Genomic DNA, 23057 nt, shown 5'->3' on the forward strand with positions numbered 1-23057 from the left:
TGCTCGCTCTCAGAGGTGATTCTGCTCAGCTGAGGCTGATAAAACAGGAAACTTGGGAGTTTTTTTTTTTATCCTTCCTTTTTTTTTTTTTTTTTCACCGTGCTAGTTTAATTAGAGATACTAGTTTATTTATTTATTTATTTATTAATTTTTCATGCTTATATGATGTTGCAAGCTCACTTCACTGTCAGGACATGGTTCAAACTCTGCTCGATTGAGGCCGACCACAACACAAGTGAATCCCTTCCAGCTTCACAGCTGTTGTTCTTTAGCTTCCTGTTGATGCAAACTGGGAAACAAATTACCCTCTGGGTATCCTTAAGGTAGCATTGTCCTATTGTTGTTATAATTATTCATGTGACACTATTGATACCATCCTTTTATTATGTTGAGCTGAACTGTAATATTATGCTTCGCACAATGTTGGTGTCTCTTATTAACAAATTAATGTCAAATCAAAAACACCAAACAAGATTTTTTGTTTTTTGTTCATACTCACAGAAACTGCTGGCTTTTGATGTATTTTCTTGATGGATAAAAATAAGCTAGATTTAATTAAGAATGTATAACCGTGTGATAATTAATTTTAAGGAATAAATAATATGATTGGAAAAGCTTAAAAGAAGCAAGATAAAGAGTCAGGAAAGCATGAAAATTTGAATCTGTGCTGCTAATATTGCACAAAGATCCTGAAGGTAATGCACCAACTATATCACAAAATAAAAAATGCCAATGGCTTTTGGATTGCACAGAGATGTGACAGTCATCCATCCTGTACAAAAAAAAAAAAAAAAAAAGACATGTAGATTGATTTATTTTGGTGTGACATATAATTGAGAGAATCTGAGACTGGGATTTAATGTGCTTCAAATGCGTTAAACTTGTCTGCACTGAGGTGAAATCCAAGTCTGCGAGCTGTGGCGCACCAGTGACAAAGAGCTTATCCTTTGTGCAGGTGTCAGAGAGAGACATCAGCCAATCGGCAGACAGTCCAGCGACTGACGCAGCAGTCAGCACCTCTCACAACGGCCCTCTCACCAGCGGTACAAGTAAGCCAAGAGAGTTCCTTTCAGCTTAGCATGTCATGACGTTGTTGTCTGTGTAGTTAACATTTGCACTATAGGATAATAATATAACAGTCATGCATGTGTCATGTGTCAGCATGTTTCTGCTGACACATGATAACTGTTAGCTGCAGTGTGGTTGCCAGTCAGCTTTGGTTCATTTTAAACCTTAGTGTATCCGTGTAATGAGAAATAATGACAAAATGTGTGAACGATAACAAAATTACCTTCAAGTCAAACTTAGGAAAACATCTTCCTCTATAAAACAACCCAAAGAGAAGCTGTTTCTTCGCCCTGACTCTTTTCTTCTTCTCTCCACTAGTTCTCACGGACACACAGGACAACAGTCCCCAGTTGTCGGAGGAGATGCTCTCCAGCCAATCAGAACTCAGGTCCTCCAAGTGCCCTCAGGACCGTGAGCTACCCAGCATCCCTCCCAACAACGCCCTTATCGGGAACGGACCCCCACCCTCAGGGGACAGCACTTATGAGGTCAGTGTTTAAAGTCACCTTTAAACAGCAGAATATTTTTTTTTCCTCCTCGTGAGCTCGGACGTGCCCAGTGGAGGAGGTTAAAGCTTTGATTAGTTGGAAAATTGCAGGGCTGGCTGACTGAGTAATAGATTGATTGAGCTTAGGGTCTTTTCCACAAGTGGCTGGTGAACTGAGTTTGCAGCCAGGAGGCAGAAACATTAAAAATATATTTCTTTCTTTTACATGCACATAAATTCAGTGTGTGTTTCTGATGTTAAGGTGGTGAAGGAGATAGCGGTGACCTCACGTGACGTCAGTGCTGAAGAGTCTCTGTACGAGACAGTCAAGGAGCTTAAAGACCCCCCTGCAGAGGTTGGCCTCCCCAACGGTACCATCCAGCTGAGTCCAGATGAACCCCCGCCTCATCCTCCCGCTCTTCTTAACGGCCACCTTAGCCCAAGCACACCTGAGCGAGGGCCTCTTTGCGCAGGGGTGGAGTACGCCTCTGTCAACCTGAATAAGAAGAGCCGTCACAGTGCGGACATGGAGGCCAAAAGGCGCTCTGATAATGCTGTCGTTCCTTCACAAAAACCTCAGGAGGAGCCAGAGGAGGATTTACCTCCACCGGTACCAGAGAAGGTTCTGGATGAAAATGACAACCAGCCAGCGGTGATGATGAATGGGCTCACAGAGGCTGGGATGCACAATGGAGAGGTAAAGTGTGTGTGTGTGTGTGTGTGTGTGTGCGTGCGTGTGTTTGCCTTAAACAGCCCTTCTTAAAGCATGTTCTGAGGCCCAAACACAAAAGGCACAACAGCCCTCTGGATCCTGTTCCATTCCAACTTTTCATTATAGCATCAAGCACCTGTTTCAATGTGAAAACTGGTGCTAACCTAGTCTGCAGTCACACTAGGGAAAACACGGTTTGCAGATCGCGGTGCAACAAAATTATTGTGACCATATGCAGTCGACTTGAGATTTGTGCCTTTGAAATAGTGAAACGGAGACCAGGGCTGAGACCACTTGCACTCGTTTGCCGTCTTCAAACTGACTTTGGTGCATCAAGATGGCGATAAAAATGGCAATGAAACGACAGCAAGACGGAGTCAGTCAGCTCGATTGAACGGGGTCAAGTTGTCAGTTATGTGGAATCTGTTTGCAGTAATACAGCAATTAACTGTGATAAATCACAAATGTGTTGCCGTCTGTTGTAAATCTGTTCCCCACTTTGCTGTCTACAAGATGTAGCACTGTACCAGAGCCCAGGGCGGACTCACCACCGGCAGACCACCACAGACTGGGCCAGGGCTAAACGGGGCAAATAATATAATTTATAAATTTATAAACAAACAGATGCATCTAGTTCATTTCAAGAGCAAGTTTGCAGCTCAAAAATGAGGGCGCGAGTAATGCGCTCAGTGTAAATGCAGGTTTTACACCAGTTCAGATAAACGAGAGGAGGCCTTTCAAATTGCAAGTTCCAATTCATTAACTATAACTAAGGGAAGCTACAGTAGTTTAGTTATCTGGAAAGATATTAACACACATTGAGTCACCCAGCCCCTGAAGATGGCGCTAATGGGTGTGCTTAATTGTTGTTAATATCTTTATTAGCTCATATTTGTCAGAAAGCCCACATTAATTCTGAGTAAAGTCTCATTTATGCCATGCTGCATGTAGGAGCTTTCAAATTATTGCATATTTGTACAGTGTGCTGTAAAAAATGTAACTGCTTATTACAGGTAGTGTCTAATTAAGAGGGAGCAGTTTTATTAGAGTTAGCTTTGATTCACAGTGTCATCACAAGCAAGAGGCAGGGTGGCAGAAACGAAGAAAAGTAACCTGTGACGACTGAGAAAATTATTCAGATGATGGAAATATATGAAAATAAAATACATTTTTCAATTTTCCTTGGCTTAATACTCAGATCGGTAAAAGCTATGAATGCATTCTCGATCATCTTGACAAAACACCGCTTTTTTTTGTTTTAAACTTATAATATTTCATTCATATTCACGGTAATGCATTCAGACAGAGTACAAGGATGTTTAAAGGGCAAGGAAGACAGGCGACATGGAGGAGAAAAATGAAGCAGCTACTGAAAGATAACACCAGGAAAACACGGCACTGCAATACAATTCTAGCATCATAGTTATTAAAAAAAAACAACTTTATCCTATGAAGTGGTTATCAAATTTATTAGGCCAACACAAGTATTTTATAAATCTACAAATAGCAAACTGAATTCATGCTTTTATACCCAAATTGGAGCCAGCACGCTGGACTTCTCGGAAAAGTCAGAAATTAATCAAGCATAACATTAAACCACCAAAATGAATTTATCTGTTCAGGAATGCAAGTAAATAACTGTAATTTGGCATCTTTATTTTTTTTTTATTTAAAAAGTGCTTTATTATTTTTCTGCTTTTTTGTAAATTTAAATTTACTGTTTTATTTATTTTTATCTATTTTATTTTATTAAATTTATTGCATTTTACCTTCTTTTGTCTGCATCATTCATATGCTCGAGAAGGACGTATGCGCCGCTTCACAGCTTCCACTGAGCGGGATACCCAGCGTGTGTTATGTGTCTCATGCATGTAGATTTAATCAGCTAGAATCTGCATAATGAACATTACTAATTTGATGGAACAGAGAAATGGAAAGCATCTAATGGAGCCATGCCAAAAAAAAAAAAAGAGAGAGAAACTAGAAATTAATTTTTACATTTTTAAAAAGAAGAATAATAATTAGAGTTGTAATTTTCAGTTGTAGCATGACCCTGGAGCTCTGAAACTGCAAACTGCTCTTAAACTTTTGATAAATTACTTGATATCCTGAGTTAAAATGTGCGGGTAAATGTAAGAGCAGCAATAATGGGAAGCATCTTATTCTAGTGAGGTCATTAACACTGATGCACCACCCCAAAACTTTTGCACTGCTGCTAAAGGGGTTGCTGAGTGGCCTGCTAACTCCAAGCAAAACAACCACACACAGCAAAACTTCTCTTCTTCTCTGGATTTTAATTGTGACATTATTCTCCAAGGAAAAATGGAAATTGTTGAGTCAGTTTAGTTCTTATATAAAATTTCCATTTGGCAAACCCACACACATAAAAAGGCAGATACTTTTCATCCTAAGGTAATGATAGGGATCCTCTGTCTCATTCTCACCATCTTAATAACGCAATTTATCCCAATATATAGCTGATGTCGGTCATCTTCTCAGCAACGTAGCTGGCTTGAGATAAAGACCTTGGAGAAAAAAGAAAAAGGGAGATGTCTCTCCACTGCAATTACTATCTGCTAAGCCGACATCTCAGTGCTGCTTTGTGGAGACTGGCAGAGCGAAGAAAGAAATTTGATGGCGAGAGAAGAAAAAAAAAAGACGGTGTGGGAGTGAAGGGAGGAAAGAAAAAAAAAATGAAAATGGGAGCCGAAGTGAGAAGAGCAGGAGAGAGTAATAGATGAAATGGAGATAGTGACAGAGAGATGATGGGAGACTCAAAAAAAACTCTGAAAGGATTGGCAGGCATGAAGGGTGAGGGGGAAAGAGAGGAGTGAAAGGCAGGGAGAAAAAAAAAAACAGGAGAATACAAATTAAGTCATCGATAGAAAGGTGGCGAGGGGGGAAAGGATGATGGAGAAGAAACTGCTACAGAGGTTGAGATGTAGAGATGTACGGAAGAAGAGGAAGAAGAGTAACAGAAAAGGTAAAACGAGAAGTCCAGCAGTTCATTATCATGGACTGAACAGAGCAGAACTGCTGCTGCTTTCAGCATGCTGCTTTCCACATGCTGAGATCCATCAGAAGAGCACACACCAACACACTTTCAGCTCAAAGAATCGCATCAGACAAAGCATCACATTGTCAGTCTGCCACAAAGCTCCTCTATTAAGCAGCACTTAAGTACTTTTAAATGATAGTTATGCTCAATTATATGTTATCTTCTTTTCACCCCGGCCACACTTTTTACATTTATTTGTTTACAATGTTGCAGCGTTGTGTTGTCACCGGGGGAGCAGGGTCAAAATTTGTGGGTTTGTGGTATTGTTGGTCCTTGAGCTTAGCCTCCATTGCAGTAAAGACATAGTTATAATAGACAAGATATAGAGTTTTTTTTTCTACTGGAGTAGGGCCAAGTGTTGAAAACAATTTGAATATTCTTTGTGTTGCTTACCCATGATTTTTTTTAAAAGCCCTTATCATTGTGTAAACTCTGCTGGGGTCCTTTTACTGTTCAAACTAGCTTAGACATAGCATTATCATCATGTTCATCATCTATTGTTGTTTGTGTTTTTGAGTGAAGCTCAACATCTGTTGGAGAGATTACCGTGGCATTTTAGTACAGATATTGTCCCTTAGCATCAGGTCAATAATTTGCTTTACTTTCTAATTAAATACATGGAAACCTGATGAGATTCTAATTAGTGAATATTTGCATGTAATCCCACTAGATCATGAGAGAAAATGACCAAGATTTTCAAAATAGACTCAATTTTAATTCAGACTGAGTCCATAAATGAGACAGGAAAGTGTTTACAGAGGTAAAGTCTAAGAGCTGTTTCCACATCGACTTCTGGGACTGGAAGTCTTTCTGCAACCACAGAACCTTCAGATAGAATGCAGGTTTAAGGCACTTCCTCGCTGGCTTCATTTTTCCAACCAGGAAGCTACGTCCATGTCTTTTTACTGTCCATGCTCCAAATATGCTCTTTGTGATAATCTGGCTGTTGGTTTGTTTGCAACCTGCCTCGCTGTCTAACTGCTGCGTTCCTCCTGGCAAGGTTGTAAGTTATCACAACAAATAAAAATAATAGCACTAACTGAAATTAAGACCAATTTTCTTATAAACCAGAAATATTCTGTATAACCTCTATGTTTTGGTGCCTCTTTTCTCAGTGGATCTATCTTTTTTTTTTCTCTCTGTTCCTTTGTTTGTGGTGTTTGTAGCCAATTAGTTCAATACTGCTGCTCGTTTGGACAGCAGGCAAACAGTCTCATCTGACCCCCATATCTGTGAGAAAAATCTTAATCTTGTGAATTCCAAATATATCTTCACAATCCACAACTCTGGAAACCACACACGCACAAACTTACACACTTTAAGATTTAAACATTTTTACATGCGGCCACATGTATTTTATTTCCCCCTCATGTTAAACACACAGACACATATGGAGGGTTTATGATATGTGTGTGTGTTTTTACATATGTTCTGCTACACATAGACACCCTGGGGCCTATTTAAGGTTAAGCATGAATGTTCTTGGCTCCCTGTGGTTTACGCCCATGTATGACCAGGAGTTGTCTGTGATTTGTCTTGTCTGACCAAGTGTGTGTGCGCGCGCGCGCGCTTAGTGAGCACCAGCTGGCCACCATCTCTACGACAGTTAGTCTGGCTTCATGATGGATGATATGGGCTATAGAAATTCTCCCTCCATCTCTGTCTCTTATAAACACACACGCGCACACACACACACACACACACACACACACACACACACACACACACACACACACACACACACACACACACACACACAGGCAAGTCATCTGTGCATACACAGGGGTAAATGTCTGAGAGGAATTCCCTCAAGTAGCAGCTCAGTAAATGCTGCTAACACACACACACACACACACACACACACACACACACACACACACACACACACACACACACACACACACACACACACACAGTGGCACTCTTTCTTTATATGCAGTAAATTTCCATACATACAGCTGCTTTCTATTGAAATATTTGCTCTTGCTACTCAGAAACACACACTTGCAGCCTTTGTGACCTTTTCTTCACTGCTTCTGTGATCCCGTGCACTGAACAGTGATTGAACTGCCATAAACACACTGACACTTGTTTGCAGTCATTTGCTCTGGTGTCGCCTGTGGGCTTTTCATGTGAGGTGCAGGAAATGAATTTGACCCAGCCTCCGGGCTGCTGGGATATACATTGAGGGGGCACAGTCCAGGTAAACTGCGAAATTTGGCGTGTCAGCACTGCTGAGCTGACTTTTGCTAAAGAGAATCACTATCGATGGACAGGGCATTTGTGTTATGGGAGAGAATTTGATTTAGTCTTTAAGTTGTTTAAAAAATTAGACAGTAGATTTAACATCAAAGTGTCAAGATGTGTTTGAATTGCAGACTTTGGACAGATGAAACCAAGATTCACTTGTACCAGAATGAAGGGGAGAGAAAAGTATGGAGAAGGGGAGAAACAGCTCGTGATCTGAAGCAAACCACATCATCTGTCAAACATGGTGGAGGCATGGTATGGTGTGGACATGCTGCCAGTGGAACCGGCTCTTTAGTGTTTATTGATGATGTGGCTGCTGATAGAAGTAGCAGGATGGGTTATGAAGTGTACAGGGCTATAGTCCCTGCTCAGATTCAACCAAATGCTTTCAAATTGATCCGACAGCACTTCGCAGTGCAAATGGATAATGACCCAAAGCATAGTGTGAAAGCAACCCATGAGTCTCTCAAGGCAAAGAAATGGGATATTCTTCAACGCTCAACCCAATAGAGCATCCTTTTCAGTTACTGAAGACAAAAATGAAAGCAGATTAGATTATCCAATTACTTTTGAATATTTTTGGTATAAAAATGGCTGTCTGCACTTCAGTCACATCTTGAGTGTTTTGACTTCCTTTGTGTTGGTGTACAGAGGCAAAATTACAAAAATGACATGCTTGTCCAGTTATTTACAGACCTAACTGTACATACCTGACTAACCACATGCAACTCCAACAATCTGAGTTGTTGTATTCATACTGATGTAGTATATATGCGCGTCACTATGACACATTGACACCTGAGTCGCCCATCTTCTGAGGCAGGTGTAATCAGCTTATAGTCAAACTTGCTTGCCCTGTGTATCACTGTGTCACCTACATACATGTAAACAAGCTCCCATAATCTTCTCTTATACACACGGATGAAAGCAGGCCACGTCTTACTGCAACACTTCAAAAATATTAATCTCTCAGACGTAATATCTTGATGTGTATTGACACAAAACAAATACCCAGCCGCGTTCTGTTGTGGGGCTTTGTTGAATAAAATTAATGTTTCACACGTTTACAATAAATTTTTTTACGACTCCGATTTAACACCCATCTGCATAAAGCACACTTTAAAAGCCGGATGTGTGACTGACTAAATGAAAATTCCACTTTAATTTGCAATAATACTTGAGGCAAGCATAAAGAAGCTTCGTATTAGATTAACAAACTTGAAGGTGCGGTTGTCTGGGTCATGTCACCTACGTCCTTGTTTCGTACAAACTCTCCTCTGGGGGCATTCTGCCTAATTGGTTGGCTAATTAAAGTGAAATGTAAAAGGCGTCGGCGACGTCACGAGTGTGTGTTGGATCTATAAAAGTAATCATGTCTCCAAACATGCATTAACCATAAAGTCATCACATTGATTTAAGTGCTTTGAGAAAACGCTGGAGAAACATGTGTCTGCATGAAGATACTCGGACGTACTGCTGCGGTGGACAGTTTGATGGATGGGCTCTGCAGACAGGTTTTCATTCAGCACCTAAGAGCGTAGCTTGCATGGAGATGTGTCCTTAGAGGCACCGAGCGCTGTGCCTCAGTACAATTCCCTTTTCTTTTTAAATGTATTAACGTTAACCTTGGTACCTCTAGCCAAGGACTACATCTGAATTTTTATCCTTGAATCAAGTCAAAAATATTTTCCTTTTTCCCCATACAAGATATAAAGTCTTTAGTCAGTGCTGGCAGGGTTATTGAGATTCTTGTTAGACTCCTGAGGTGTTTTGTGCTGCTGTCAGATGTGCTTTTTTGATTAATGGCCCTCTCATTGATCATAAGACGAAGTGGACAGAGACTGCACAAAAGCATCACATTCTGTCGCTGCCTACTGACTTTCACTCAATATAAATATATATATATTAATGAACAAATGCCTATTTGGAACTGCAGCTTCGCATTTTTCACAGCATAAAGCGAAAATGCAGGGCGTGTTTCTCTCCCGCTGCTGGGAATACTTTAGAATTTCACCACTGATTAGTTACCAGGCGTTCTTTCATATTCGCAGAGCTTTTCTACTGGGTACTGTTTCTGAGAACTTGTCGATAGTTTGCCGGCATGTTTTAATAATAAAGCTCGATATGAACTTCACTATATCTTAATTTGATTCCTTCAGAGGCGTTTGGATCAGCCCTATTACTGTACGAGTTTTGCTTTGCTTTCCTTTATATTAAAAATCTATACAGACTACAAATTGCACCCAAATTCCTAAAAATGAAAATGTGTGGCAAACCTTCAAATGTTTTTAACAGCCGCTTTTTGGGGTGATGCAAGAAGCCACTTTGCAGCAATGCAAGCGCTTTAAACCTCAGTCTTTTCTGCCATATCTGAATCTGTCCTTTTTGTTCTTTTCTCCTTCAGTTACACTCCCCTCTGTCTCCTGCACCGGAGTTCGACAACCACGTTCTGTCAGACAATGAGGTAAGTGTGCGTTAAACTCCCTTATTCCCCAAACTCCTGTTTTCAGTCCCGAGACAGCAGCTCTTTGCTATGTGAATGCAAATGTTCCAAGCACCCGCAAAAAAGATAAAAAAAAATAAATAAAAAATAGAACACAGTGGAAACTGGTAAAATAGATAACATCATACAATGTGCCAGGAGGGAAAAACTTAGCAGGGGTCCTTGTTTATGAATGCATCAGTGTTTTAACAATCTTATTATCTCCACTGTTGTGGCGTTTCTGACGCACAGCTTTTTGGGCAACATTAGATGAGTAATAACCCAACTAAAAAAGAAAAACAATCGTGGTTAGCAGTTTGTGTCATTTTGTCTTTCTCTGTGTGCTTTTCAGTCAGCGGTGTACTCTACAGTCAACAAAACAAACTGTGACGACGCTGTTAATGAGGAAGACAAAGAGCACGACTACAGCAGCATTGCAGAGATCAAAGGTTTGGTCCCGGCATCCTCCTCCAGTGACCTCTACGCCACCGTCCGAGATATCTACAGCCAACCCGATGAGCCCGAGCCAGGGGAGGACCCCGCCGCCGACAGCACGGATCCAGGCTACGAAACCATCCGTATCCCAAAGACAAATGGCTCAGAGGATGAACACCAAGCTGAGTCGTCAGATGTCGGCAAGGCGGAGCCTGACTACGAAAGTGTTGGAGAGCTTGGTCTGGGCTCAGAAATGTCCCGCCTTTAAGTCACTTCCCATCTAACAGACTTTGCTGCGGTGCTTTAAGCTTGCTATTAAGGATGCTTTTGGTGCATGACTTGTGGACAGAAAACAGCTCACCACAGCACCCACCATAGATGCATGAGCGTCCTCCTTACAGCTTGGGTACGGTTTATCATATCCAAACTTGACTCGTTTAATTCATCAATCAGGGTGAATGTCATTGGTACTGGTAGGCCTTAACAACACTTGATTGTGGGGGAAAAAAATTAAACAGATAAACTACCAAATAAATATCCAATTGCAACATTCATGCAGCATTTTAATAGTTAGCTAAGGACACTATCAATGCCTATGACGGAAAAAAGAAAAACCAGTAATTCAGTGCCATAAAGTACTTGTGAAATTCATGCACTTACACATGTGAAGGTTATATTATTTGAATGCTCCCTCTGCAGCTGCTAGTCTTTCTAGTTTCTTGCAAGTGACTCAGTGTCATGTTTTATTGAGGTGTCAGGTGGTGTATTTTTAGGCTTTTTTTCTGTCAGGTTGGCAACACCTCCACTGTGCATTCTCGACTAGAAATGAGGTTCCCCGTCTTGGTTTTCGCTGCCAAAGGATTAGCAGAAACAAAGGTTGTATTTGGTAGATTTCACCATTGAACACAGCTGATGAATTCTCTGCCACATACGTGTGTCACGGCTCAGACTACACGCTGCACATGTGTGGGCTTAACATGTCACAGGTTGACACCAGTCATCATAGATGCATGAGCGTCCTCCTTATAACCAAAACGGAAAACAAGGAGTGGGGAAGGAAGGGAAGTATCGCAACATGTTTTGAAAGCATTTTTCTTTTCTTTTCTTTTTTTAAGAAGATCTACAGTCCACGTCAAGGTTTTTTTTTTTTTTTTTTTTTTTTTTTTGGAAATTCATATTTATTTGAAGATGCATATTGTTGTGTAATTGTGAAATGTTAGAGTATGTCTGTGAGAGAAAAGTGAATAGGCTTTTATAAAAAGTTTCTAGCATTTTTACTGAGATACTAAATGAAAGTGTGCTGCGAGGACTGTGGCATTAGGTACGTGTTCCCCAGAGTATTTAAAGAGTTCATTGTTTAAAAAAAAAAAACAAAAAACATTTGAATGTGTCAGTGGATATTTTCATTTTGCACATTTTGGCCAAACAAGTCCAAAAGATATATTGTGATTAAATGACACAACAAGCTTGTATTAGTGTACTTTATATGTTTCCTTGAGTCTATTCTTGGTACAGTCTTCTGTTGGCGTTAAAGCACAAGTACAGATTATTGAAAGCATCATCACTATCCAGTTGCATCGCTGCACAATTTAAACACCTAACACTTTTTTTAATAGAGGAAACCATATCTGTCTGTTTGTAGCCGGTATCGATGACATGCCGACCGAGGCTTGTAGTTAGAGCACTATTTTAACCAACTCTTACTTGCTGGAAATTTGATGTAAGCTTTTACTTATTTGTACAATGTCCAGAGTGATATAGTTTTAAAATACGTTTAAGAGCACTGATGTATGTTTTGACTTGTGTTAAGAAAAAAAAAAATTGAAACCCTGTTTTTGTGTTATTTTAACTCAAAGTGGATGGCGTTTCATTTCTGAGAATATCCAATCAAATGCCAGCTATATGGTACAGTTCTTTTGGTACATGCATATTACGAAAACGTGGTACTTTTATTAAAAATAAAAATAAATATTGCCTCCATACTGTTTATTTTTAAATGAATACTGCCTCTGCTTTGTGCTGTGCATATCTTTTTTTTTATTGCTACAGTATGTAACCTCTTTGCAGAAAAATTGGTGTCATCTGTTTCCACCCACATCAGAATATTACAGCGTTACAGTAGCTCCAGTTTCGGTTTGTGTTTCATTAGACATGCTGGAGCTCGTCCGTGGTTCACACAAACGCAGCCAGCCTCCTCTGACTGCTATCGGATTAATAAATTATATACATTTGAAATGCTGTTGTATCTCCCAGTATTGCTACAGCGAAAGAGGATTTTAAACCCAACCCCCTCCTAGTATTTTATGACAAACATTTCTTTAATTATCAGTTTGTTGATGTTGTTTTGTTTTACTTTTTACCAGAAAACAAGACTATTATCGGCCAAAGGAGGGGGGGTATTAGTGCCAAATCGAATCAGGATAATTCTTACACAGACAGCTAATAGACACTTACTTAAAATAACTTATGCTCTTAAGCTCTTGGTCAGATAAACACACACACACACACAAACAGTGGTAGAGGTTCAGAGAAGCACCTCTACTTCAGTCCCCCCCCCCCCCCCCCCCCCCCCCCCCCCCCTCCCACCACAAAATCATTTGTCCCCCTCCTCCCACTCCCCCTTACAACCATCAGACTACTCTATGGTGACACCCGCCTTTAATCAAAGGGCGAAGCCTGGTTTGGCGGTTATGACCACATCTGTCACTCCACTCTGTCCAGTTTCCATTCTGTGCATGTAAATATTTTATGACATGAATTGTTCTATTAAAATATAAATATTATAAATTGTGCCATTTTGTCTTTTAATTCTCTGGGGGCGATGTCTTGTAGAAGGATTGTACACTGCGTGAGAGTTTCCAAAAACATTAACATTTGACATTAATTAGGTCATTTGTTTCTGTGATAACATTCTTTGGTGTATTTTCTCTGCCACGCTGGGTGATAATTACAATGAATCAGTCTCCTGGCATACTTGATCTATCAAACCGCTGTGAACTTTCTGTTCAAAAGAGAGACATTTCTCTTGTGGCCTTTTTTAATTTTTTTTTCTTGGAGAGCGATAGTTTGTAAGATCATACTTTTAAATGTCTTTTTTAGTATATGACGTAACCGATATGAGGGTTAACAGCCCTCTGAGGCAGCTTTTAGATTATTTTAAGGAAGGGCACTTCAGAGACCCCTGGGCACAAATGTTTAATAAGCCCCTGCTGATTTTTTTTTAGATATGAATATACAAAATAATTCTAAATCATGGAGCGCACTGTGCATCACTGGAAAAATTCAAATGTATCCATGATGATATAAATTCAGCCCTAAGTATGTGATTATTAAATAAAAAAATTAAGCAGCCAGAGCTCAAAAGGATAATACTGTTTAAAAGAAGTGTCTTCTCAGTGTCTGTCTGCCTCTCCTCCTTCTTTTCCTCCTCTCAAGGCTCTACTGTATTTGACCAAATACAGTTAGGTCCATAAGTATTTGTATGATGGACAACTTTTGTAGTGTTGCCTCTGTAGACCATCACGGTGGATTTTAAATCAAACAGTCAAGATGTGATGTGACTTTCAGCTTTAACTCAAGGGGTTTAACAAAAGGATTGCATTAACTGATTAGGAATAACAGTAGTTTTTATACATAGGCCCTCATTTTTCTCACTCTGAAGTAATTGGATAAACTAGCATAATTTTAAATGTAAGGATTGTTTTTCCACACTTGCATGAAAATCCTTTGCAGTTCTTTACTGGCTTGTACTGACTTCTGCCTTCAGTTGCTGCTTATTTGTGGGTCTCTCTCGCTCTGCTTTCAGTTTTATCTTCGGTAACTGAAAGCATGTTCTGTTGAGCTGAGATCAGGTGGCAGATCTGGCCATTGAAGAATATCCCATTTCTTTGCTTGGGTTGCTTTTGCAGGATGCTTTAGGTCATTATCCAGTGAGTATATCCCTGCACACTTCAGAATTCAGGAGCCACATCATCAGCACCGTAGGTTAACTGCCTAATTACTTTTGAGCCTCTGAATAACCCCATGAATTCAAGTCTGCACTTGATTTAAAATCCACTGTGCTGGTGTACTGAAGCAAAAATGATTAAAACTGTGCCATTATCCAAATCTGTCAGCTTATGATGGGCCATGTGTTATATACTACGACTTCAAATGGAAACAATTATGTATTTTTTGGTATGATTTGCAATAGATATTGAATCCTTTCCCTTAATTGTTTAGGCAGATGTCTCCTTACTAGAACAAAACAGACATGTTAAAGTAAGGAAAATAACCTGTTGTGTTTATACGCCCAAAGGCAGAGCAGCGCAGCCCATTTATTTTATTTTATTTTATTACCAGATCATAGTAATTTAGAGGTCCCATGGCACCTGAAAAGTAGGCTGTACAAGTAGGTTAAAGCATGGCGCTTGTCTGTCTAGTCTAAGTTTTCTCTGTTCCACAGCCTAAATTCCCGCCTTTTCCCTTTCTTCCCGTTGCCATATCCCCCTCCCTTCTCGTTTCCAATCTATCCTTGCGTCATTGTTTTCAATGGAGCATCCTCCCGGGCTGCATTACCTTCTTTCGGAGGAGAAGGGGAGCGGTGGGTACTTGTGGAGGCGTGTGCTGCGCCGACCAATTGGAGCCCGCCTTGGCCGCCGGACCGCACATGTTTACAGGCAGCATTCCGCCGGTAGAGTCCCCGCTCGGTCTGAGACGACATCGGACTGGATGCGGCAGTATCCGGAGCCGGAGCCACCTTACGGTCATATTTTCAATCGTTTATAACATGTACGGCGGGGTCTCAGCGCACAGAGACGCGTGAGGTGAAATAATTCGACAGACTGGCTGCCGCGCCTCCACGTCCAAGTGGTTTCCCCTAATAAATCACCATTTTTGTTTAATCGTGTACAAGTGCCATTTCGCCTCCTGATTATGGCGATTAGTCCGCTTTTTCCCGCCGACCCCTCGGCTCGCAGGGAGCAGTGAGGAAAACAAACAGGTCGAACGGAGGAAGATTGGTAGCCGGTTAGATGTGGAGGTTGTTCAGCGGCGAATGAATCGTTTTCGCGGTGTATGTAGTTGTCGGGTACCAATTCAGAGCTGGTCTGTTTTGGTGCTTCTTGTGTGCGGCGCATTCCGGACGCTGTTTGGAGTTTTCCCTCCGAGTATGTTGCCGCTTTCTAACATTTTGTCGGGGCTGTTGGAGCGCGTAGTCTACCCGCTGCAGTTTTGTGTTTTTCGCGACGTTGTTTACCGGCTATAATTCGACGGTTAATTATTTAAATATACCGGCTTGCCGGGTCTCAGTACAGTGAAACAGTTTTTAGACATGCATACGAGGCGTCTGGTGAAGCGGTCGGTCCTCGGCAGCCGCGTTTATGCGCCGAGTCCGACGGGGGACGGTGCCCCGGTGACAGGAGTGGTCCAGGCTGTCAAGCAGGAAAACAGAGACGTCTCGGCCCCGGGAGCCCGGCGCAGCGTCTACACTGTGCTCATGCAAGACGGGAGCCTCAAGGAGTTCTCCGAGGAGGAGATAGCCTCGGGCTTCAACCACACCGCAGCCAAAGGACCGCTCAAGTCCAGCCTCAAGGTACGTGGGCTCCGGCCGGCAGGCGACGCTTCACTGTTGTTGTTGTGCGGTGTTTTACAGCGTTTAACCGCTTCGTGCACGGAGCGGATTTAACGGTGTCACCGCCGCCTTTCCCGCCGCCGCGGACGGCAAATTTAACCGGCTGGGACAAAAACATGCATCATTCATTATAGCTATAATTTGTTGTTTGCATATTGCACCAAATAACGGACTGTCATGACATTTGGCGACATCAGATATATGGGACAAAGGGTTTGATGGGGCCTGCGCAATGTTTATGTGGGCTAGTGGGTGGGTAAGATGAGGCAAACAAACACGCTGTGACTGCAGCGTTTTAGACTGATGTAAATAACTGGCCCGAGATTTGTTAACATCGCCTTATATTTTATTTGTATGAATATGCAATTTCTTACAGATAACTTTGTGCATCCAGTATTTATTTGCACATTGCTCAAAAAATCACTTGCATTTAGTTTTTTTGTTTTCCATTCATAGATTAATGCAGCTTGTTACATAGTTGAAAATTGATCAGCTCCGTGTGAACTCATTCTGCACAAGAGCGTTATTAAAAAAAGATCATGCGGGCTTCTTGTGGCATTAGAGTCAAAATAGTAAGTTGTGATGATGTCCACATCTGCAGTCGTGATAAAGGCCTAACGAGCAATGACCTGATTGTCTTGCAATCCAACTTGAGTGCTTTTATGTCACGTGGCCACAAATAAAGATTGTGTGAGAAAGAAAAGGCCAATCCGGCTCTTGGATGAGCACACTGTTTCTAACATAGGGGAAGTGTGTGTGTGTGTGTGTGTGTGTGTGTGTGTGTGTGTGTGTGTGTGTGTGTGTGTGTGTGTGTGTGGTATTGTGTCCATCCTTTTTATAGTGAGGGAGTGACTGAGGAATGCTTGTGGCTGAATAACAACTTTTTTTGATGCTGTGATTTTGATTGCATTTCATGTGTGTGTGTGTTTGTGTTTTCATGTTGTTGATGTAGAAACTTGCAGGCTGTAATCTTGAGTCTTATTTCCATGACCAAAACTGAAATGTTGAGCCACAGTTTGTGGATCTGTCACAGTTCCTGCAGCAACAAATTCTACTCCTGCTTTAAAAATGCATGCAAATTTTTGTAAACTTTTATTTAAATCATTGCAAACAGATGCCAGATCTTACCAAAAATAAATGCATCAGCTCTTTGGGGAGACTTTTTAGATCTGTGAGTGACTGGAAATGCAGTGCAAACTTGGGTTCTCATGTTCTGCATATGTGCATGCAGTGTTCCACACACAAAAGCTGTTGCACAATACTGTTACAGTCAACGGCGCAGGCTGGAGTAGTGCAGCTGAGGCTGAGTGTAGTCCTGTCAGCACAATGGTCAAGTCTCTTTCAGCACGACTCAATTCCCACTGATGTCGAAAACAAGCCATAAAAATGAGGAGGAGGGGTCTGCTGTGTGTGTGTGTGTATGTATTTACATGTGCATCTGTGTTGCTTTCTGTGTGCATTAGGGTGTTTTATATGAATGTGATTTTCAACTATTGTGTGTTTGGATCTTTAATGAGTGAGATCTGACTACTTTAAATCTTGGAACAGGAGCTGTTTGTGAGAGCATGCCACCCCATTTGAGCAGCAGCAGCTGTACGGCCGACAAAGTGGGCGCCCCCAGGTTGGCAACGGGTGGCGTGCTCAAAAGAATCTGGATGGTTGGCTCTGTGCCCAGAATGGCAAACGAATGGCCCCTGTTCTGGATCGGGCGAGGCGCAGGATGCCACTTGTTGACTTGTTGTTTTTTGCAAATGTGTCTTGTGTGAGCTAAGTTATAGCGATTTCTCCAGCTGCTAACAAAGAGACCTCACTCGTTTTTGTTGTGCCGGAGCTGTCGTTGTTTGTGTTTATTGTACACCAACGTGGGAGTCAGTGAAGCAAGCTTGTTGACAGAGGCTGTGACTCTTTGTTCTGAAGCAGTGATCTCAGGCGGGCCCAGCGCTGGCTGTCCTTATTGGTTCACTGAACAACAACAGCGGCAAGCACAGTTAGTCTGGATGCTGGCGCCCATGTGGAAATGTATGAGTAATTCTTGGAGGTGAAGGAGGGTTATGACTTTATATATATGTTATTCCTGCTGTTTAGACACAGGGACGTGAATAATCATCATCCAACCATAAAATGTTTACCCATCTTAACCTATCTAAAAAAAAAAAATAATGTCATCTGAAAAAAAAATAGTATTATTTTAAGAAAGTTATTGTTCATTTACATAGCAGGAAATTAAAAAAAAAAATATAGTGTTTATTCCAAGTGCAATCCACATTAGTACTTTAAAGCTTATCTACCATCATTTGCTTCTGTTTTCAGGGATTATATGTAAACATTATTTGTGAAACAAGTGAAACTTTATTTCGTATTACTGCACACACACCCATGTTGTGAAGAAGAGCAGAAACTCAGCTCTTTGGGATTATTTTTGTTTTAAACCCAGCAAAACTGGCAAGCTGTGTGTAATCAGCTTCTACAAACAAACAGGTGGGGATTACATATGCTATTAAATGATTAGGGTCCACAACCTGTAACTAGCTGGCTTATCTAGCATGGGAGTCGGGATAGTGTAATAGCTCAGTAAGTTTTCGGTCATGGGGAATAGAGAGCTCCACGCTGGTCCTTTGTTCTCTGGTATTTGGCAGTGACCATACTAGACCAGGTTGCTAAGGTGTCACATCCATTTGTTATACTGATAAGGTTCTCCAGCAGTGTCTGTGTTATAGACTATATGTAAAAGATATGCCGCATTTCCATTAGTATTGCCACGGTCTTGTTTTGTTTCCATTCCAATTGAGTACCATCTCAATGTGGGTGGAGTCAATATAGCAATGTGGGCAGTAGTCTCTTGACGTAATTTGTATGCAACTTAAAACACAACACAACAATGGATGAGATAGAGGCAAGCTAACGGTAGCTAATGCCAGTTTACGATCATCATCATGCACAAGTCCCCCATACAGTGTTTTAATGAATTAAGGTTATCATTGTTAAGTATTAAAATATGTACGCTGTGTGCACGGTTCAGATGGCTGCAAACCATCGGTCTGGGCATTCAACCGAGCCTCCCACTGGTTTGTGAGCCTCTACATTGTTGCTCCCCGGTTTTAAAAATGGCACGGTTGATTATGGCAAAGGAGTCGCTCTCATGACTCAGCTAGTGATGACACTCCCTGGCCAATCAGTGGCATGCTGTTCTTTGATGTCACATTTTTAGATTGCCTCGGATCGCTTGGAACCACGGCTGAGTTGGTACTAAAAAAGTACCTGGTACCAGGACCTAATGGAAATGCCTACAAACTGTGCCAAGTCAAGTCAAGCCGCACTGAGTAGGTACTAATGGAAACCTGGCAATAGAGATAACCAAATATTGGTATCAATATCAGTCTGCATTGGCTTCCCTTTTCAGACCTGGAAGCTGCAGCCATTTTTCATATACAGTCTGTGTATATAACAGTGTATGTGTGTCACTGTTTACCACCCTGAGCCATAGCTCAACACAACATAAAAGAAGGAGACACCACCTTGTAGCACTACTTAGAAAGTGTGCTTAGGAAGGGGACCAGTACATTATAAGTAAATGCATTCAGTCTCCCAATCCTAACATATATAGTGAAACCAGCTGAGATAATTTTGAGCCCAGGATAGAGTAATTGAACAAAACACAGTCATTTAAACATGTCTTTTATTTGTAAAATAGATAGACACCTTGGTCTGTGTAATTAAAATGTAGATTTTTCAATTTGTACATAACACCCCTGCAGGCAGTTATAGCACACAGTTTGGCACATGTTATGCTCAGGATGTTTGGTCCAGCCTCATTAGATTGACTGACCAGGCACCATGCCAAATGGATCTTTTTTGGCAAAGTGTTCATATTGTAAGTTAATTTTCACGTTTTTAAAAATGAAATTATTGCCATGAGTTTGCTATATAGCTTGCAATTAAATTTTTTGCACCAAGAATGTAAAAAATATTGTATTAAATATTTAAAATATCAAAAAATTTGCTTCTGTACATTTTCAGCTATAATCATGTTTAAAAAAAGTTAATATTTGTTGGCATTCTTTTGAACTTGTGGTTCAACCCAGGAATGTCATATACTGGAAAACAGAGATTGAGTTAGTCATTAACTGACTTTATCAGAATCATTTTCAGTAGATGCAATAAAAATCCCTCCTAGTATTAAGGAGGACATGAGCTAACAGACATCGTTTTCAGTGACATTCTTTATTATGACCTTTGACCTGTACAGGTAGAAGAATCTTTTCACTTCACAAACTATTGGAAGTAGGTTATGAGTTTTAATTTGTGTCTCTGAGTGGGAGACAGAAGGAGAATAATGGATAAGGAGAGGAGGGACACTTGGAGTATTTGTTCTCCGCATAGACACACACACACACACACATACACACACCACTTTTGACATATGCGTCTCACATTTCACCACCGATTTGGCATGATTCACAATTTCCTGGCTCTCTGCAATGCCATAATTCATAAACCTGGTGAAAGGAAGGAATTACAGTTGGTTTTATCCGAGGAATACACTCATCTTACACACATATCACCTAATAATCCCCCGGCCAGTGTAATCAATCTTGTTGTTTAACTCTAGTTTGTGTTTTACACACCACTGAGCATTTTTGTGTCCAGCCTGTATCACGAATGATACTTGATAAACCATTTATCAATTTTTTTTGTCTCATTAATCTAAATAAATTATTCTCGTGTGTGTGTGTGTGTGTGTGTGTGTGTGTGTGTGTGTGTGTGTGTGTGTGTGTGTGTGTGCGCGCGTGGTGCCTTTTCCACAGTAAAGACTAATTGTATTGCACAGATTTAAGATAATGCTCTAGTACACACACACACACACACACACACACACACACACACACACACACACACGCACACACAGATACTGGCTTGAATGTCATACTCATAAACGCTCCATTGGTGTGGGCAGCTGTGTGTGTCACTGGTTCTGTTTTGGCATTTTCTGAGTGTGTTTTTCTAAGGGCCTTGTGGCTTTAGTTACAGAGGTGTGTGTGTGTGTGAGAGCGAGAGACAGAGAGAGAGAGAAAGAGAGAGAGAGAGAGAGACTCGTTAGAGCAGGTAGTCTTAATGGCCGAAAACATGAAACAAAGAATCCCATTGTTGCTGGTTATCCTAGTCTACCTTGAACTTCATTCTTCTTTTTGATTGCTTTTGCAAACCTGTTGCCAAAATTGTAGCAAGATGAATCAGTATGTCTGTGTGATAAAACACACAGTTTATCTTGCTTATGTTGATGTGACCAAAAAGATGTTTTTTATTATCCCATTTGCATTTGTTTTGATTATTTAATTAATAAACACTGTTAATTTAGTTGCAGCCAGAGACTGTAGACAAAAGATGAAATTTTATGGGAAAACATTCCTCGGCTCCCTTGAACTCTGATCTCGGAAATAAAAAATTTATGCTCTCAGTTGCTAGTTTTAATTCTTATTGAATACAACGCTGTGTTCATATTATGAATCCTGGTTCCCTTAGAGTTAAAAAAAAAAAAAAAGCAGCAATTAAGCAGGATATGCATTTTGGGCTGACCAAATTTCTCAGTCTGATCTAAACCTTGCCCCTTATGTCTAACAAAACCATTCGAGGCTTGACAATGGGGCCTCAGTAATTAGTCAGTGATGTCATGGTTCAGTAAAACCAGCAAAATATGCTTCCTAATAGTCTCTATTTGTTTTTCATCTGGGTATTAAAAATTTAGACATCTACCAAAGGAAAATCACTATGACTTTTAGAATAATATTATTAATATTTTTTTAAACCTAAAAAGCAGGAAAATTCACAGACTTTTCTCAAGTAAGCTAACCAACACTCACTGCTCACCAGCCACTTAAATATGCCTTGGCTTCAGAGTAATAAACCAGTTTGAGATGACTGGAGTTTTGTGACATGGTGCATTATCCTGCTGGAAACAGGTATCAGAAGATGTGTGGTCATAAAGGAATGGAAATAGTCCACAACAATACTGAGGCTGTGATGTTTAACCAATGCTCAGTTGGTAATAAGGGGCCCAAAGTGTGCCAAGAAAATATCCCTCACATCATTACACCACCACCACCAGCCTGAGCCACTGATATAAGGCAGGATGGATCCATCCTTTCATGTTGTTTACACCAGATTCGGACTTGACCATCTGAATGTCTCAGCAGAAATCAAGACTCATCAGATCAGGCAACATTTTGCCAGTCTTCTGTTGTCCAACCTTGGTGACCCTGTGTGAATTGTAGCCTCAGTTTACTGTTCTTAGTTGACAGGAGTACACCTGGTGTGGTCCTCCCAGGGTTCTAGCCAGGAAAAATTCACAGCCCGGCAGTATCAGAGAATCGGACTACCAGGGGGGGTTCCCTGGCTATTAGACGACTGCTTGCTGGTGCTAATAGCTGCGCCTGCTTACTAATTGTGGTAATAGCGAACCACTCCAATAGTGAACTGGCAAAATTATCAGCCCAGCATGACACTACCTCAGCCTGGTGCAGCGCCAGGAGATGAACCATTGGCCCGTTTCTGGTGCTCTATCCCTCCTACTTTAAGGTTCTACTGCATGTTGTGCATTCAGACATGCTCTTCTGCATACCTTGAAATGTAACAAGTGGTTATTTGTGTTGCTGTTGCTTGAAACAGTCTGGCCATTCTCCTTTGACCATCAGCAAGATATTTCTGCTCAGAGAGAAATGTCGCTCACTGGATATTTTCTCTCTTTTTTTTTTTAAAGACCAGTCTTTAAACCCTAGAGATGGTTATGTGGGAAAATCCCAGTAGATCAGCAGTTTCTGAAATACTCAGACCAGCCCCTCTGGCACCATCAACCATGCCAGATTCAAAGTCACTTAAATCACCTTTCTTCCCCATTCTGATGCTCAGTTTGACCTTCAGCAGGTCGTTTTGACCATGTTTCCATGCTGAAATGCATCA

At 41.0% G+C, this 23057-nt stretch overlaps 2 protein-coding genes across 3 annotated transcripts in view; both read left to right on the forward strand.

The window, feature by feature from the left end:
- The window catches only part of pag1 (phosphoprotein membrane anchor with glycosphingolipid microdomains 1), a 57890-nt gene extending 46896 nt beyond the window's left edge, over positions 1-10994 (forward strand). The window contains exons 6-11 of one of the 2 annotated variants that reach the window (XM_030741562.1): positions 956-1049; positions 1387-1556; positions 1818-2252; positions 9980-10039; positions 10410-10560; positions 10838-10994. In XM_030741562.1, coding sequence (XP_030597422.1) covers positions 956-1049; positions 1387-1556; positions 1818-2252; positions 9980-10039; positions 10410-10560; positions 10838-10878 — 951 coding nt within the window. In that variant the 3' untranslated portion in view covers positions 10879-10994. Of the gene's footprint in view, positions 1-955; positions 1050-1386; positions 1557-1817; positions 2253-9979; positions 10040-10409 lie in introns of both variants that reach the window. The other variant, XM_030741561.1, reaches the window with a different exon arrangement.
- A 4162-nt stretch (positions 10995-15156) lies between these two features.
- znf704 (zinc finger protein 704) overlaps positions 15157-23057 on the forward strand; it is a 56834-nt gene continuing 48933 nt past the window's right edge. The window contains exon 1 of the mRNA XM_030740353.1: positions 15157-16064. Within this exon, the coding sequence (XP_030596213.1) occupies positions 15804-16064 (261 nt within the window). The 5' untranslated portion in view covers positions 15157-15803. The remainder of the gene's footprint in view (positions 16065-23057) is intronic.

This window comes from Archocentrus centrarchus, chromosome 11, assembly GCF_007364275.1.
Source record: "Archocentrus centrarchus isolate MPI-CPG fArcCen1 chromosome 11, fArcCen1, whole genome shotgun sequence".
Taxonomy (NCBI): Eukaryota; Metazoa; Chordata; class Actinopteri; order Cichliformes; family Cichlidae; genus Archocentrus; species Archocentrus centrarchus.